Below are 13,314 nucleotides of genomic sequence, written 5' to 3'. Positions count from 1 at the left end.
TTTGCGCAGGGGAGCCCTGGCTCAGGTAGACAGGGAGAGCCTCGGGAATGCAATAGGCCAGGGGGCCTGCCCAGCCCACCCCAGGGCCAGGGACCCCCTTCCCCATGAGGCCTTGGAGCCCCAGCAGAGGCGAGGACCAGAGGAAACCCATGCAGGTGTCCTTGGGGGGACAGACGAATGGGGACCTGGAGTCCTGGACCTGGAACCAGGTATCCTGGTCCCAGCGCCACACTCGCCGGCTGTGTGACCTTGAGCACGCTGGCCGACCTCTCTGAGCCTCAGGTGCCCCCTCTGTAAAATCGGAGAGGGACGCCCCTCTGCACAGGTTGGAGGCAGTGTGTGGAACCCTGCACCCAGCTAGCACAGGGGAGCCGCCCAGGAGACGGCCAGCCCAGGCTCAGGGCTCCGGGGCGGGAGCAGGCCCTGTACTCGCTGTGGGCGGGTCCCTGCTCACTGCTGCACACACCCCGGAGCCGTCCCAGAGACCTGCGGGGCGGGTGGTCACGCCCACCGTTTTACGGAGGAGGAGCTCAACCCCCAGTCTCACGGTCAGCGAGGGGGCACCAGGCCTCCCTCAGTCACACCTGCTGAGTCCCTTGTGCCATAGGGGCTGACACTGCCAGGTCCCAGGGCCAGGACGCAGGGCGCAGGGGCTGTCTCGGGGTCTGTCCGTCGCTTGGCTGACTACAGCGACGGGTGTGAGGGCCCCAGTGCGGGAAGCTGACCCTGGATCAGCCAGGCGGGCCCCATGCAATCACAGGGTCCTCCCAAGAGGGCGGCAGGGAGGTGAAGGCAGATCAGAGGGGACGCAGGGACAGCTCGGAGGGTGGAGGGAGCGGCCACAAGCCGAGGAACTTGGCAGCCCCCGAGGTCAGAGGAGGAACCAGTGTTCCCGGGGCCGCCAGGGGCAACGCGCCCCCTGACACCTTGAGCTCGGCCCCGTGGGACTCCTGGTGGGTTTTCGGACCTCCGGGACTGTGAGAGGAGGAATTCGTGTGTGCGAAGCCCCGAGCACAGCCCCCGCCGCCCCGACCGGGCCCTGCCTGGTGGGTGGGCCTGCCACGCTGCGGCCGGTGCTTCTGGTCCAGTCCCTCTCTGTTCGGGCTGGGCGCCCCTCTCCCAGCTGGTCCCAGGAGACCCTGTGGCTGTCTATGCTCTTCAAAGCCCCCCACCGCTCCTCCCCGAAGCCTTGTATGCTGACTTGCACCCAGTAGGCGCTTAATAAACACTGGTCCAATGTAAATAAATCTGTGTCTTTATTTCCATCTATAGCAGTTGAGGGGAACAGACATTTGATAACAGTAACTGCTGGCTTCTGCAGCCCCGGGGTCTGATGGCGGAACTGGACCCCCTGTCCCGGAGCCAGCCGAGTGCCGGTCGGAAGTGGGGGGCAGCCTGCAGGTTTGGCTGAAGCACAGGGGTGCTCAGCACCCACCCTGGGGCAGGAGGCGGCTCTGATCTGACGATCCAGCAGCCCGAGATAGGCCCCCTAAAACCAGGGGGCCAGATGCCAGCGTGGTGGGCAGAAGACACGGGGGGGGGTTCCGGCTTCTCTGTGGGTTCCCGCTCTGGTCTGTTCAGGGCATCCCTGCCCACGTCTGGCCTCCCTGGCTTTGCCCTGTGGAGGGTACCCAAGTTTTTCCACCTTCAGCTCAGCTCCCACACTGCACGGCAGGAGCACTGTTGTTCCAGAGAGGGAAAGCAATTTGTCCAACGTCACACAGCAGTTTGGTGAGTCTGAAAACAAGCTGGAAGGTCCCCATCAAGTGCTGCCTCCAGGAGACTGGGATCTGGGTGCGTGAGGCCGGCGTCCCTCCCGGCGACAGGACCTCGGGCTGGGCGGGCCAGGGCTGGGTGCGGGTGCCGCCGCCGCCGCCTCACTTGAGGTTGTGCTGGCTCTCGCGGTGCCGCCGCAGGTCCACCTTGCGCTGGAAGCCCTTGGTGCACAGCTCGCAGCTGAAGGGCTTGAAGCCTGTGTGCTTGCGGCTGTGGGTGATGAGGTTGGAGCTCTGGCTGAAGGCCTTCCCGCACACCTGGCACTTGTGCGGCTTCTCGCCTGCGGGGCAGCAGAGACTGGGTCAAGGCCACGCACCCTGCGGAGGTTCTCCAGAACGTTCTTGCTTTATCTCACTATCAATCCACACGGACTCCGACACCCACGCCCCCCACTGGACTGGACCCGGGGCAGGGCAGGGCAGGGCAGGGACCGGGTCCATCCGGGTTGTCAACCTAGCACGGCTCCGGGCTCAAAACAGGCTCGCAGGTAGCAGCCAGGAATGAATGAGTGAATGAGTGAGTGAATGGAGAAATGAATGAGTGAATGAGTGAATGAATGGAGGGAGGAATGAGTGAAAAATCCCCCTGCTAGCCTCACTGCTACCCAGAGACCTGCACTGCCGACTTTGGCTGTTTCCTGCCGGTGTTTCCTCTAGGTATCAGGTGAGCTTAAGTAATACACCGCATCCAGCCCTCCCGGTGGGGGGGACCCCTGCCCCCCGCACATAACTTGACCCCACTGTCCTAAAGCCCCAGGACCTGCTGACAGTGAGAGGTGGGGGCGCTTGGGGGCTCTGCCGGGCTGGCACTCGGGCCGGCGGCCTCACCGGTGTGAATGTAGGTGTGCTTCTTCATGTCCGACTTCTGGTGGAAGCGCTTGCCGCAGAACTGGCAGGGGTAGGGCCGCGTGTCTGAGTGGATGAGCAGGTGGGTGGACAGGGTGGACGAGCGCTTGAAGGCTTTGCCGCACATCCGGCACTCGAAGCTGCGCTCCTGCCGGAGGAAACGAGGCCCCGGGGGGTCAGGCGCAGGCGGGGCCTCGCGACCCAGGACGGCCAGGCTGGGTGCAGGACTGGACCTGGCCGGAATCCCCTGAGGAACAGGACACTCCGTTGGGGTGGCCTCGAGGACAGGACCCAGGGTCCCCCAATCCTTTCCCCCCCAAGGAGGGGCTGGGACTTGGGGCCTGAGTAGCCTCCTGTGGGATTTTTCCTGACAACTTCCACAGCATCCCCAACAAAATACATGTTTGTTGACTGACTGGTGGACCGACCGATCTGGGCGTTTTTTTCGGGGATTCACATTTCATATCCCTGACCCCAGGGGGAGTTCCCCGGGGCGGGGACAGCCATGAGCTGCTGGGTGGTTTGGGTAAGGGCCTGAATACTCGAGGCCTGAGTCTGGCTTCTGCTTCTTCCTAGGCACCTGCCCGTAGCACGTTGTTCAGCCTCCCTGAGACTCAGTTTCCTCATCTGCCCACTGGAAGAGTCACGGCCATGACCTCACAGGGTCCTTGGGAGGACTGGGGCGCTCATGAACGCGAGCTCTCGCGAGCCTTTCCTGCTTCTCCCGCCTGAGACTTCCCTACCGACTCAGGTGTCCGCGCTCGGGGCAGCGGCGGGCGCTTTTCCAGGACGGGGTGCTAAAGAAGGGGTTCCTGCCTCCGGTGGGGCTGCGTGCGGCGAAGGCACGGTCAAGCCCGACTCCAGGACGCCAAGGTGAGGACACTGGCCCTGACCCCCCTGACCTCAGGGCCATTCCGGAGCCTCACAGACATCGGGCTGCTCCGGGGACCCGCCCGGGGCCAAGAGGCTCCTCCGGCTTGGCCCATCAGGCGGTGAGGGGTGTTCACAGTGGGTACTGGAGACTCGGAGCGGGGCAGGCAGTGAGGGGCCCCCAGCCTGTGGCCCCCTGGGCTTCCCGGGAGCAGCGCGGCGTGGGAGGGGAAGCGGGGGTGCTGGGCTCGGCCGGTGGCCCACCTGGGAGTGGACGTGCGTGTGCTGCTCCAGGCTCACCGCGTGGCCGAAGGTCTTGCCGCAGACCTCGCAGGCGAAGGGCCGGGTCCCGCTGTGGGAGCGCCGGACGTGCACCTCCAGCCCGTGTGGGGTGGAGAAGACCTGGGGGCGGGGCAGCAATGAGGCCAGGGGGCTGTGTGGGGGGAGGGGCCGGGGGGCCCGGGTCCCAGGGCCGTGCCCCGCCCCCCGGCACCCCACTCCAGCCGTGGGGGGCGGCCTGCAGAAGGAGCCCTGGACCCCCAATTCTGCTGGCCGGTGCTGCGTGTCCTGGGAAGGTCCCCTTCCCCGTGTGGCTGGGTTTCCTCTGGGTAGAACGGGGGCTGAGGGACTCTGGAAGCCCCCTGGCCCTGCCTGGAGGCCTGGTGGCTAAGAACCAAAGTCGGCTGGAGCCGGCTTTGAACCCGGTTCTGAGGTCTGCTTGCCACGTGCTCTTGGGCAAGAGGCTCAGCCCTGTGTCCCAGTCCACCTCCAGGGGCCTGTGCGTGTCAGGAGCTCAGCCCCAGGCCGGACACCCGGCCAGGGCTCCAGGACCGGTGACGGGGGCGGTGTTGTGGATCCCTGACCCCGCCCCCCCGGGGGGCCCAAGCTGCCCTGGAGGGCCCCACCCTGAAGCCCCACCGTGTGCCGGCCGGCGTGTGCCGCGGGCAGAGGCAGAACAGGCCTGACAACCCCCCCACTGCCGCTCACCTTGCTGCACTTGATGCAGTGGTACGTGTCCAGGCCCGGGGAGTAGCGGAGGCTGAAGTCCAAGGGCGGCTCGGCGCTGGGCACCAGGGGGCTGCCGTACAGGCTGACGGAGCGCTCCAGGAAGGCGGACTGCATGGTGGAGGGGGCCTGCCGGTAGCTGTGGCTGTAGGATGAGGCCAGGGCGTCCCAGGAGAAACTGGGTTTGTAGAACGGGGGTGAGTCGGAGTGGGGCGAGTCCCCGTCCTGGGGCTGGGGCGTCACAGCAGGACCTTCTGTGGGGGGGGGACAGGTGCGTGGTGGTGACTCACTTAAACACGGAGCACCGACTCCCCGCCGTGAGCTGGGGCTGGTTCGGCCTGTGAGTCCCAGGCACTCACTGTGGGGGCGCCGGGCTCTCCCTGTGCCTCCTCAGCGACGACCCCCCACCCCGGACTGCCCCCCACCACATGCCACTTCATCAGCCCGCCCAGCTGCTCCCTCTGACCCCCACGCTGGGCTCCTCCCCCCCCCGGACAAGCTCCTGCCCAGGAGGGGTCCAAGCAGAAGCCCGGGAGCCCAGCGTCCAGGCGACCTTGTCTGTCCTTCCTGACCCCGAGACTCCAAGGGGCCCTGCTCCCAGGATCCCCTCCCCTCCCCGGCCCTCCCTGGAATGGCGGGGGTGGGGGGTGCTCGGGCCTGGTACCTGGTGCTGAGACCATCCTGGCCAAGCTCTGGTCCATCCCCAGCTCTGGCTCCCGTTTGAGGTTGGTCCAGTCCAGGCACTGGTTCGGTGACAGGGCGCTGAGGACGGGGTAGTTGCTCGGGGCCTGGTCCCTGATCCCTGTGGGGAGACGAGACCATCAGCGCCCCCGGCTGCAGCCCCCGGAGGGAGCCAGGGGCAGGACCCTCCCCAGGAGGAGGGGGAGGCAGGTGCCTCTGGCTGCTCACACTCAGGGGCTCCGCCCAGGCAGGGGAGCCCTAGACCGGACCCCGTTTGGGACCCACATGTCCTTGTCCGAAGCCACAGAGGGCCAGCCGCGCCCTGAGCTCTCCTTGCCGCCAGGGCTCAGAGGGATCGGGACATTCATTCATCCGTGCATTCATTCAGCCGATGCGACGTGGACTGAGTTCCTCCTGCCCCCAGACCCAGAAGGGGGGGCAGAGAGCCGCTGCAGCCCTATCACAAGGGTCAGGGAGCCGGGGGTGGGGTGCAGCGGGGGCCGGCCTGCGCCCCCCACTTACCCAGGCTCGGGTCAGGGGGCCAGACTGGCTCATCGTCCTGGACTCGGGGCTGGTGGTACGTGTGCGCCTTCTTGCTCTTCACCAGGAAGGAGCGTGGCATCGTCCACGTGCGCCCCCCCTGCACCTGCACGGGGAGAGGGGAGGACGCTGAGGCGGGGGTGGCACCCCGCCGTGTGGTAGAGCCGCCTCCTGAAGTCAGAACGCACTGTCCTGGGCGGAACAGCGTCCACCCGAGACCTGTGAGTGCGACCTCATGTAGAAGCAGGGTCTCTGCAGGTGCGGCCGAGTTCAGGTGAGGTCACGCTGGACTTGGGGGGGGGCCCGAGGTCCCATACTCATGTAAGAAGTGGGGGACTCGGGCACGCAGACAGACACACACAGGAGAATGCCCCCGGAGGGAGGGGGCAGAGGTTGGGGCGCAGCGGCTACAAGCCCACGGACACCCAGGATTGCCGGGGGCCGCCAGGGAAGGAGAGAGGCGTGCAGCATGCTCCCTGAGCACCGGCTGAGGCCCGGCCTTGCCGCCACCTTGACTTTGGTTTCGCAGACTTCGGACCCTGAGAGAATACCGTCCTGTCGTCTTAAGCCGCCTGGTCTGTGGCACCTGCCGTACGGCAACTGCAAACCCCAACCTCCTCCCTGCTTCTGGGTAGGAAACGAACGTGCCGACCTCCAGAAAGCCCCAGGACCAGCAGCCGCTGCCTGCGTGCCCGAGCTGCCCCAGGAGCAGCGGAGGAAGGGGGGGGGGGGCTGCACAGGTGACACCCTGTGGGCTCACATCCAGGGAGATCATTGCATCCTGGTCGGCCCGGCCTCCAGGGGTCTCGGAGAGGGGCGGTCTCCACTCAGGGTGTGGAGTCAGAGGCTCCTGGGTTAGCATCCCAGCTCACCTGCTGTGCAGCGTGGGGCAGATACTTAACCTCTCTGGGCCTGTTCCCTTTTCTGTGAGACAGGCACCCAGGTCTCGAGGAGGAGCCCCCCCCCCCCGCCCCCGCCCTCGCCCTGGGGCTGCAGGGCAGATAGGGCCAAGCGCGGGAAGGGGGTGACGCGGCTCTGAGTGTCTGATAAGGCCCCGGGTGGCGGGCCGCCCTCTGGGGGAGGAAGATTAGACAGGGCAGCCCGGAGTCCTGCCTGCAGAACAGACCTGAAGAGTCAGTCACCCCGGGGATGGCCCTGGCCAGGCAGAAGAGGGCCCCCAGCTGTGCCCAGAGATCCCGGTGGCCTCAGGAGTGTGGGCTGCAGCCCCCCTGCCCTACCTGGGGCCAGCCCAGGCTGGGCCCTCCTTGCTGTGTGCCTCAGTGGGCAGATCTGCTAAATGGGACCACAGCCAGGCTTCCCGGGATCGCCGGGGCAGGAAAGGACCCTTGTTTATCGCGGACAAGCGTGCGACGTGCCAGGCGTGGTGCCCGGGCTGCATGGCTGTGTGCTGTCCGGCCTCACCGCATCCCGTGCCCAGGGCTGGCCCTCACGGGCACCCTCGGAGGGTGGCGGCCAGCCCAAGGGAGCAGGGCCCCACCCCAGGCCCCTCCGCCGCGGGCTCTGAAATGAACGGGTTGGGACTTGAAGGCCGCTGTCAGATTTTGACCTCATGGGGCTGCCCAGGCTGGCCGGGCAGCCCGCGGCGGCCTTATCTCCTGGGGACAGTCTCTTCCTGCCTCCTCCCTTCCACCCAGGGGGAAGGGCTCCCCACAGCCCCCTTCCTTCCCCCTTCTGGCCCTGGGCTGCGGGGAGGAACGCACTGAAGCAGACCCTGAGCAGTCTGAGAGGAGACCCCTGCGCCCTGTGGGAGCCTCCCAAGGCCACGGTCAATCTCCCTTTCAAACGATTTTGTCTTTCACGTGGTGTTTCATAGTTACCCACCGGAGCTGAAGGCAGGCATTAAAGCCTATGAACCCCTAAAGCACTTGAACCCCGGAGTTCCTCACAGCCTCGACCTGCTGCGTCTCAGCTCTGCTGACCCTGACCCGTGAGCCGAGTCGCTATCACCCCATTTCGCAGAGGGAAACCAAGGCCGAGAGCCGATCCCAGGGCCGAGCGAGGGGGAGCAGGCGGGACATGGTCACCCAGCCCCAGGCACCCAGGGAGGCAGGACTGCGTTTAAAGCTCCCTGGGTGCGTTATGTCACCCAATCCAACATGCACGGGGCAAGGGGAACCGTGACTGTCTTCCTGGGTCCCAGGGGTAAACTGAGGCTGGGAGAGACCAGGTCGGGCCTGTGCCGCCATGCTGCCGGCACTGCCGGCGGAGGCTGGTGGCTGGAATGACCCAACTGCCCTGATCTTTGCGTCTTTGCCGGGGCCCAGAGGCCCCATGTCAGGCCCGGAAGGGTTCTGGTGAGAGGCAGGTAAGAGGCAGGTGAGAGAACAGATTTGCCGTGGGAAGCTCTGGTCTCCCCTTGGGCCTGGGGCCCGGGGAGGCGCCGGACAGACGAACAATGACGCTCTCAGATTCAGGAGCTCACCCTGCGGCCCGCTGCACCCAGAGAACTTCCCTTTGACCCCTGTTACCTGAGTTTAAAAAAAAAAAAAAACAGGAACCAGTCACCTATAGGGTAGTTAATTAACAACGACAACTACGCCGTTTTGATTCACAGGAACCCGTCGGGAGACAGAGGTGCACGCAGAGATTGTGAAAGACGGCTAAGATTTCTTCATAAAACAGAGACCTCGATGGTATCGGACTCCGGAAAGAGACTCACTGTTAACATCTCTCAGAAAAACCCCAACCCTGATAGAGGGTCCCGACCCTGAGTCAGAATCTCAGCCGAAACGTCGGAAGCTGGCCTGGTTGTGGGGTGGGGGTGCCCGGCACCCCGACTCCCAGGGGGAGCTGGAGCCACAGGCCCGGGATCCCGGGTCTGATTCTGTGACCTCGTGCGGGACCGCACCTCTCGTGCGGGGCTTGGTTTTCCTGTCTCTCGTGGGGACGGTTGGACTAAGATTTCTCCACTTCCCTCTCGCTCTCGCATCCCACGCGCCGGCCGGCCGTTGCTGCCGGGCAGCGCGGCGCGGACCCACCTCGTCTGAGAAGCGCATCCCTGGGGTTCCCCTTTTGGGAGGGTTGGGCAAGACGGCTGTTTCTCAGCGGCGGCGGCGGCGGCCGGAGCGGACCCTTTGGACTTCCTGGTGCGTGGAGGCGTGACTTGGGGGAAACACAAACAAACAGAAGCCCTTTCCAGGTAGGAGGAGGGGAAGTGGGCCCAGCCGCGGTAGGGGAGGAGGCACTGCTTCCATCAGAAACTTGGAAGGCGTTCTCAGGCGTTTCTCCCTACGTTCGGAGAAGGCAACGCCAAAAGCAAGTGAAGCAGCCCCCAGCTGGTGTAGCTCCGTGGCTCCGTGGACGGAGCACCGGCCTGTGAACTGAAAGGTCGCTGGTTCGATTCCCGGTCAGGGCGCATGCCTGGGTTACACACCAGGTCCCCAGTGAGGGGCGTGAGAGGCAACGGATCCATGCATCTCTTACGCACTGATACTTCTCTCCTTCTCTTTCTCCCTCCCTTCACCGCTGTCTAAAAGCAAGTAAATACAATCTCTCTTTAAACAAGTGAGTGAATCGATTTCTGGGTGCCCCCCCAAAGGAACTGAGAGCAGGGGCGCGAGCAGATACCGGCACACCCCAGTTCACAGCGGCACACGCAGGACAACCGGAGGGTGGAAGCGACCCCAGTGTCCGCCAGCGGATGGCAAATGAACGCCACACCTCCATCTGGGCAAATACTGCTCAGCCTTAGGAAGGAAGGGACCCCTGACACCTGCTACGGTGTGGGCGAAAGGGGAGGACAGTCTGCCGAGTGGAACAAGCATGATGACAGGGAATGTCGCAGGGGGACAGAACCTTGGGTCTACTCATACGCGGCGTCTCCAGTAGGCGAACCCACTGAGACCGAGAGGAGAACGGTGGTCTCCAGGGGCCGGGGGCGGGGCGCGGCGGGTTACTGTTTAATGCACAAAAGTTTCAGTCTCACCAGGTGGAGGCAGCTCTGTGCCCGGGCGGTGGGGGGGTGGGGGCGGCGGTGGCTGTGCGACCGTGTGGGTAGGCTTCGTGCCGCGGAGCCGCCCGCGTAAAACGGCCGGTTTCATGTCAGCTCTGTTTTGTCTCAGTGAAAACAAAAGTGAGCGAATGAAGCACGTCCCGAGCATTTCTGAACGGGAGGCCGGGACGGCTCCCACTGCTCTGAGCCCCTGGAGGACACACGGGCCGGGCCGAGAGCCGGCCTCTGGACTGAGGGAGAGAGTGGGGCGAGGCTTCCCGCTGTTTCTGGAGAGGGGAGAGAGGCTGGGTCCCAGGGACATGATCGGGCTATCGTCCCGGCCGTCTGGCCCCAGAGCTGTAGGGAGGAGTCCTCGTGTTCTCCACTGAGCAGCCCCCCACGACCCCCCATCCTCCTAAAAGCCCCCAGAAACAGGTCTGCCCCAGTTTTGAGCGACCCCATCCGTCACACCAAACCCCAGGAGCTTTCTGACGCTCTCCAAGAACTTTCCGTGGGGAAGGCAGCATGAATCGGAGCTGGAAGGGACCTCCCTCACCCCCTCCTCTCATCCGCAGAGCCCCTGGGCGCCGGCTCTGAGGACCAGGGACCCGCCACTTCCCCGAGACGGAAGACCTCTTCTCACAGCCCGCTGGGCAGCGCGCCAGGAGCCCAGGAGCGCGGGTGAGCTCAGCCGGCTTCTGCCCGCTCCGTGTCCCGGGACTGGCAATGAACCCTGTGCCCCCAGGTCTCACAGAAGCCCTGGGCTGTTCCCCAGAGAAAAGCACAGAGGCACCTGCCCACGGCAACCTCGTGGAATGCCCACTCCCCCCCTGCAAGCCCATGTCGTCAGAGCGCGCACCTCACCCCAGCCGCCCAGACTCCAACCTGGTTTGTTTTTTTCCCCCCAAAAAGGTAGAAGAGGCTGTGACCCCAGTTCCCCATCTACGGTCCGACTGCTCCTGGAGGCTGGGGGGAGGTGGAGAGGGCAGCCGCCCCTGTCCCCTCAGCAGGCTGGGTGGGAGGGCGCCCCACGCAGCGTGGGGGAACTCGGGGGGCCGTGGGACTCCCTCCAGCGGTCTCTCCATCCCAGGCTGGCTTATACATGGAGAAGGGCTCCCAGTACCCAGGGGACCGGTCAGTTTGTGCCTGACAGGGGGGACCCCCAACTCAGGCCCTCAGCCTGTGTCACGCCACGCCACAGGGTGCCCTGCCCGGGTCCTTGGGGCCACTGGGGTGTGGGTGTGACACTGTGCGGGCAGGCGATCCCTGCCAGCCAAGACTGAGTTTTGGGAAGGGTGGTTGCGTTCCCGCGCCGGCTCCCAGCCGCCGCTCACCGCCGCTTCTCCCCCGGGGCTCGAGGGGCGGAAGGCCAGGTCCCCCTGGGGAGATTGGGAGCCCACCTCACTCTGTCTGGAACGGCCTCGGGGACCAGGGCACCCGCCTGGACGCCAGACCGGCAAACGGAGGCGCGGAGGCGGGGGCGCAAGGCCCTCCCTCCGCACTCACCTGTCCCGTCCGGTCCGGTCCGGGCGCCGCGGCGGGAAGCTCGCTGCTCCACCCCGTCCACTCGGTGACTCTCTGCACAAACAGATACTTCTCCTTTTTTTTCTTCTCTCGCTCTCACTGGTTTTTTTTTTTCCCTCCCCCTCCCGTTCCCCTCCCTGATTTTCAATCTGATTATTTGTCAAAATCTGGCGGCGAGGGGACAGCCAATAGCGAGCGAGCGGGGCTGTATTTGCTTATCAAAGCCTCCCAGGACCGGGCTCCCCACGCGCTGCTGCGAACCCCGGCTCCCTCCGGCCGGCCCCCGGGGCGGCATTCGCTCTCCGGAAAAGTCTGGGTGGCATCGGAGGCAAAGACAGTGACGGCTCACGTACTACATTTTAGAGATTAGAGTTGAATCGAAACATTTACTGATTTTGTATCGAGAACTTCTTTCAAGGTTTTCTTTTTTCCTTCTTTCTTTTTCCTTCTTTCCTTCCCTCCTTCCCTCCTCCCCTCCTCCCCTCCTGCGCCTTTTCTTCTCCCGCCAGTTCAACAGCCCCCGGCAGGGAGGCACTCGGCTACAAAGCACTTGGCTACGAGCAGTGGCAGACCCTCTTAGAGACACACCCTTCTGTCCTCGCAGAGGTCGCAGAGGTCGCCCTTGAGAACAAAAGTCAAATTCACGCCTCCCTAGACGTGGCCCTGGACGGCGGCGTGAAGGAACAGAGTCAGGTGCGGCAGGGAAGTCAGCGGGGCCACGCTCGGGCGCCAGGGCCTGCGTGTGCCGCCACCTGGTGGCCACGGAGGAGACTGGGGAGGTCCGAGGGGGCCTCCAGGGCGTCCCCGCTCACCCGGCGGAAAGCGTGGATGGGACATTTTATCCCTTTTGGGCACCGAGCCCCATTCCCTGATCGTTCCCCCCACCTTCGCCCCCTCGGCCCCCCAGCGGCGGACGGGATGAGTAATTTATTTCAGGAGGAAGTTTTGCGTAAGACAGGGGCTCACAAAACGGGCACTGTTAGGGTGATTTGCATGCCCTTCCAGCCCTGTGCCGGGAGGGAGATCGGGTTTCCCTCCCAAAGAAAACAAGTTTGGGGACGGGAAGCCCCGGCTGGAGGTGAGAGTCCAAGGTCCAGCTGGGGGAGAGGGGGTTTGGGGTGAGGTCCATGCCGGCCTGGACGTGGTCACCCAGCCCACGTGAGGTTGTGGAGGTCGGGGAGTGGCGGGGGTTGGGGGCCGACCGCAGGCCACTCACGGGGACCATTGCCCCAGCCCTGGGTCTCTTCTCTTGCTGGAGAGATGCTTCCAGTGCAAACATCCGGAATATTCTTTGGATTTTGCACATTGCCAACAGTCAACTAAAACCAGTTGAAATTATGCAGAAAACTTGAAAAAATAATTCAAGGACACTGGGGGGAAAATTGTCCCATCACTCGACGAGTCCGTTTCCTCACGTTCTCGCCGAGTCGTTACCCACACTCGTCCACCTCTCGCTGCTGTGAACCGCTTTCTCCCGGGTGTTGTTTCATTCAAGGGCATCCCACACTCCCCCGGGGCTTCTGTGAGCAGCGTGAATGGGATGGGTCCACGGTTCACCTCACCCGTCGCTTTCTCCAGGTGGGCGTTCGGTTTCATCTAGTCGGGACATTGAGTTTTGGGGTACTTTCTAGCGTGAAGCTATGACCTGGGGCATGTACAGTTCAGCGGTTCTTCCCCCTTGAGACACCAACTCAGGGATCCCCTTCCCGGACCAGGACCCCAGCCTGGAGGCAGAGACAGGCTGTCGCTGGAGAAGCGTCCAGGCCTCCAGCCCCAGCCCTCCGGGCCCCTCCAGGGCTGCCTGCTGGGTCCGAGCACACAGCCCTCCGAGTGAGGTGCAGTGATTGCGTCTGCCCCGAGGGCTCATTCGTTCAGCACCCCTGTGCCTGTTCGTTAATTCATTACTTCATTACTTCATTACTTCATTCAGTTACTGCTGGCCCCTTGCCTACACCAGGTTCCTCCTTCCCCTCCCCACCCCCGCCTCCCTGTCTTAGCTCTGGCAGCCACAACAAAATCCCATAGTCTGGGCAATGCAAACAACACTTGTTCTCCCAGAGCCTGGGAAGTCCAAGGTCAAGGTGCCAGCAGGCTCAGTTTCTCATGAGGACAAGCCTCCTG

At 64.3% G+C, this 13,314-nt stretch overlaps 1 protein-coding gene across 2 annotated transcripts; it reads right to left on the bottom strand.

The window, feature by feature from the left end:
* Window positions 1-1,237: 1,237 nt before the first annotated feature.
* On the bottom strand, window positions 1,238-11,315 carry GFI1B (growth factor independent 1B transcriptional repressor). 2 transcript variants are annotated; one of them, XM_036022413.1, is made up of 7 exons: window positions 11,172-11,315; window positions 5,700-5,817; window positions 5,161-5,298; window positions 4,479-4,750; window positions 3,756-3,893; window positions 2,604-2,868; window positions 1,238-2,056 (listed from the first exon to the last, which is right to left on the bottom strand). In XM_036022413.1, exons 2-7 carry the CDS (start codon window positions 5,797-5,799, stop codon window positions 1,878-1,880), a joined length of 1,092 nt encoding a protein of 363 aa, XP_035878306.1. In that variant the 5' UTR covers window positions 5,800-5,817; window positions 11,172-11,315; the 3' UTR covers window positions 1,238-1,877. The 2 variants fall into 2 exon arrangements, with proteins under 2 accessions (XP_035878306.1, XP_028381026.1); XM_028525225.2 differs by having other exon boundaries at window positions 2,604-2,769; window positions 11,172-11,308.
* Window positions 11,316-13,314: the final 1,999 nt, after the last annotated feature.

Source organism: Phyllostomus discolor, chromosome 3 (assembly GCF_004126475.2).
Source record: "Phyllostomus discolor isolate MPI-MPIP mPhyDis1 chromosome 3, mPhyDis1.pri.v3, whole genome shotgun sequence".
NCBI lineage: Eukaryota > Metazoa > Chordata > Mammalia > Chiroptera > Phyllostomidae > Phyllostomus > Phyllostomus discolor.
Note: the sequence above shows the minus strand (reverse complement) of the source record. Positions and strands in the feature narration are given on the sequence as shown.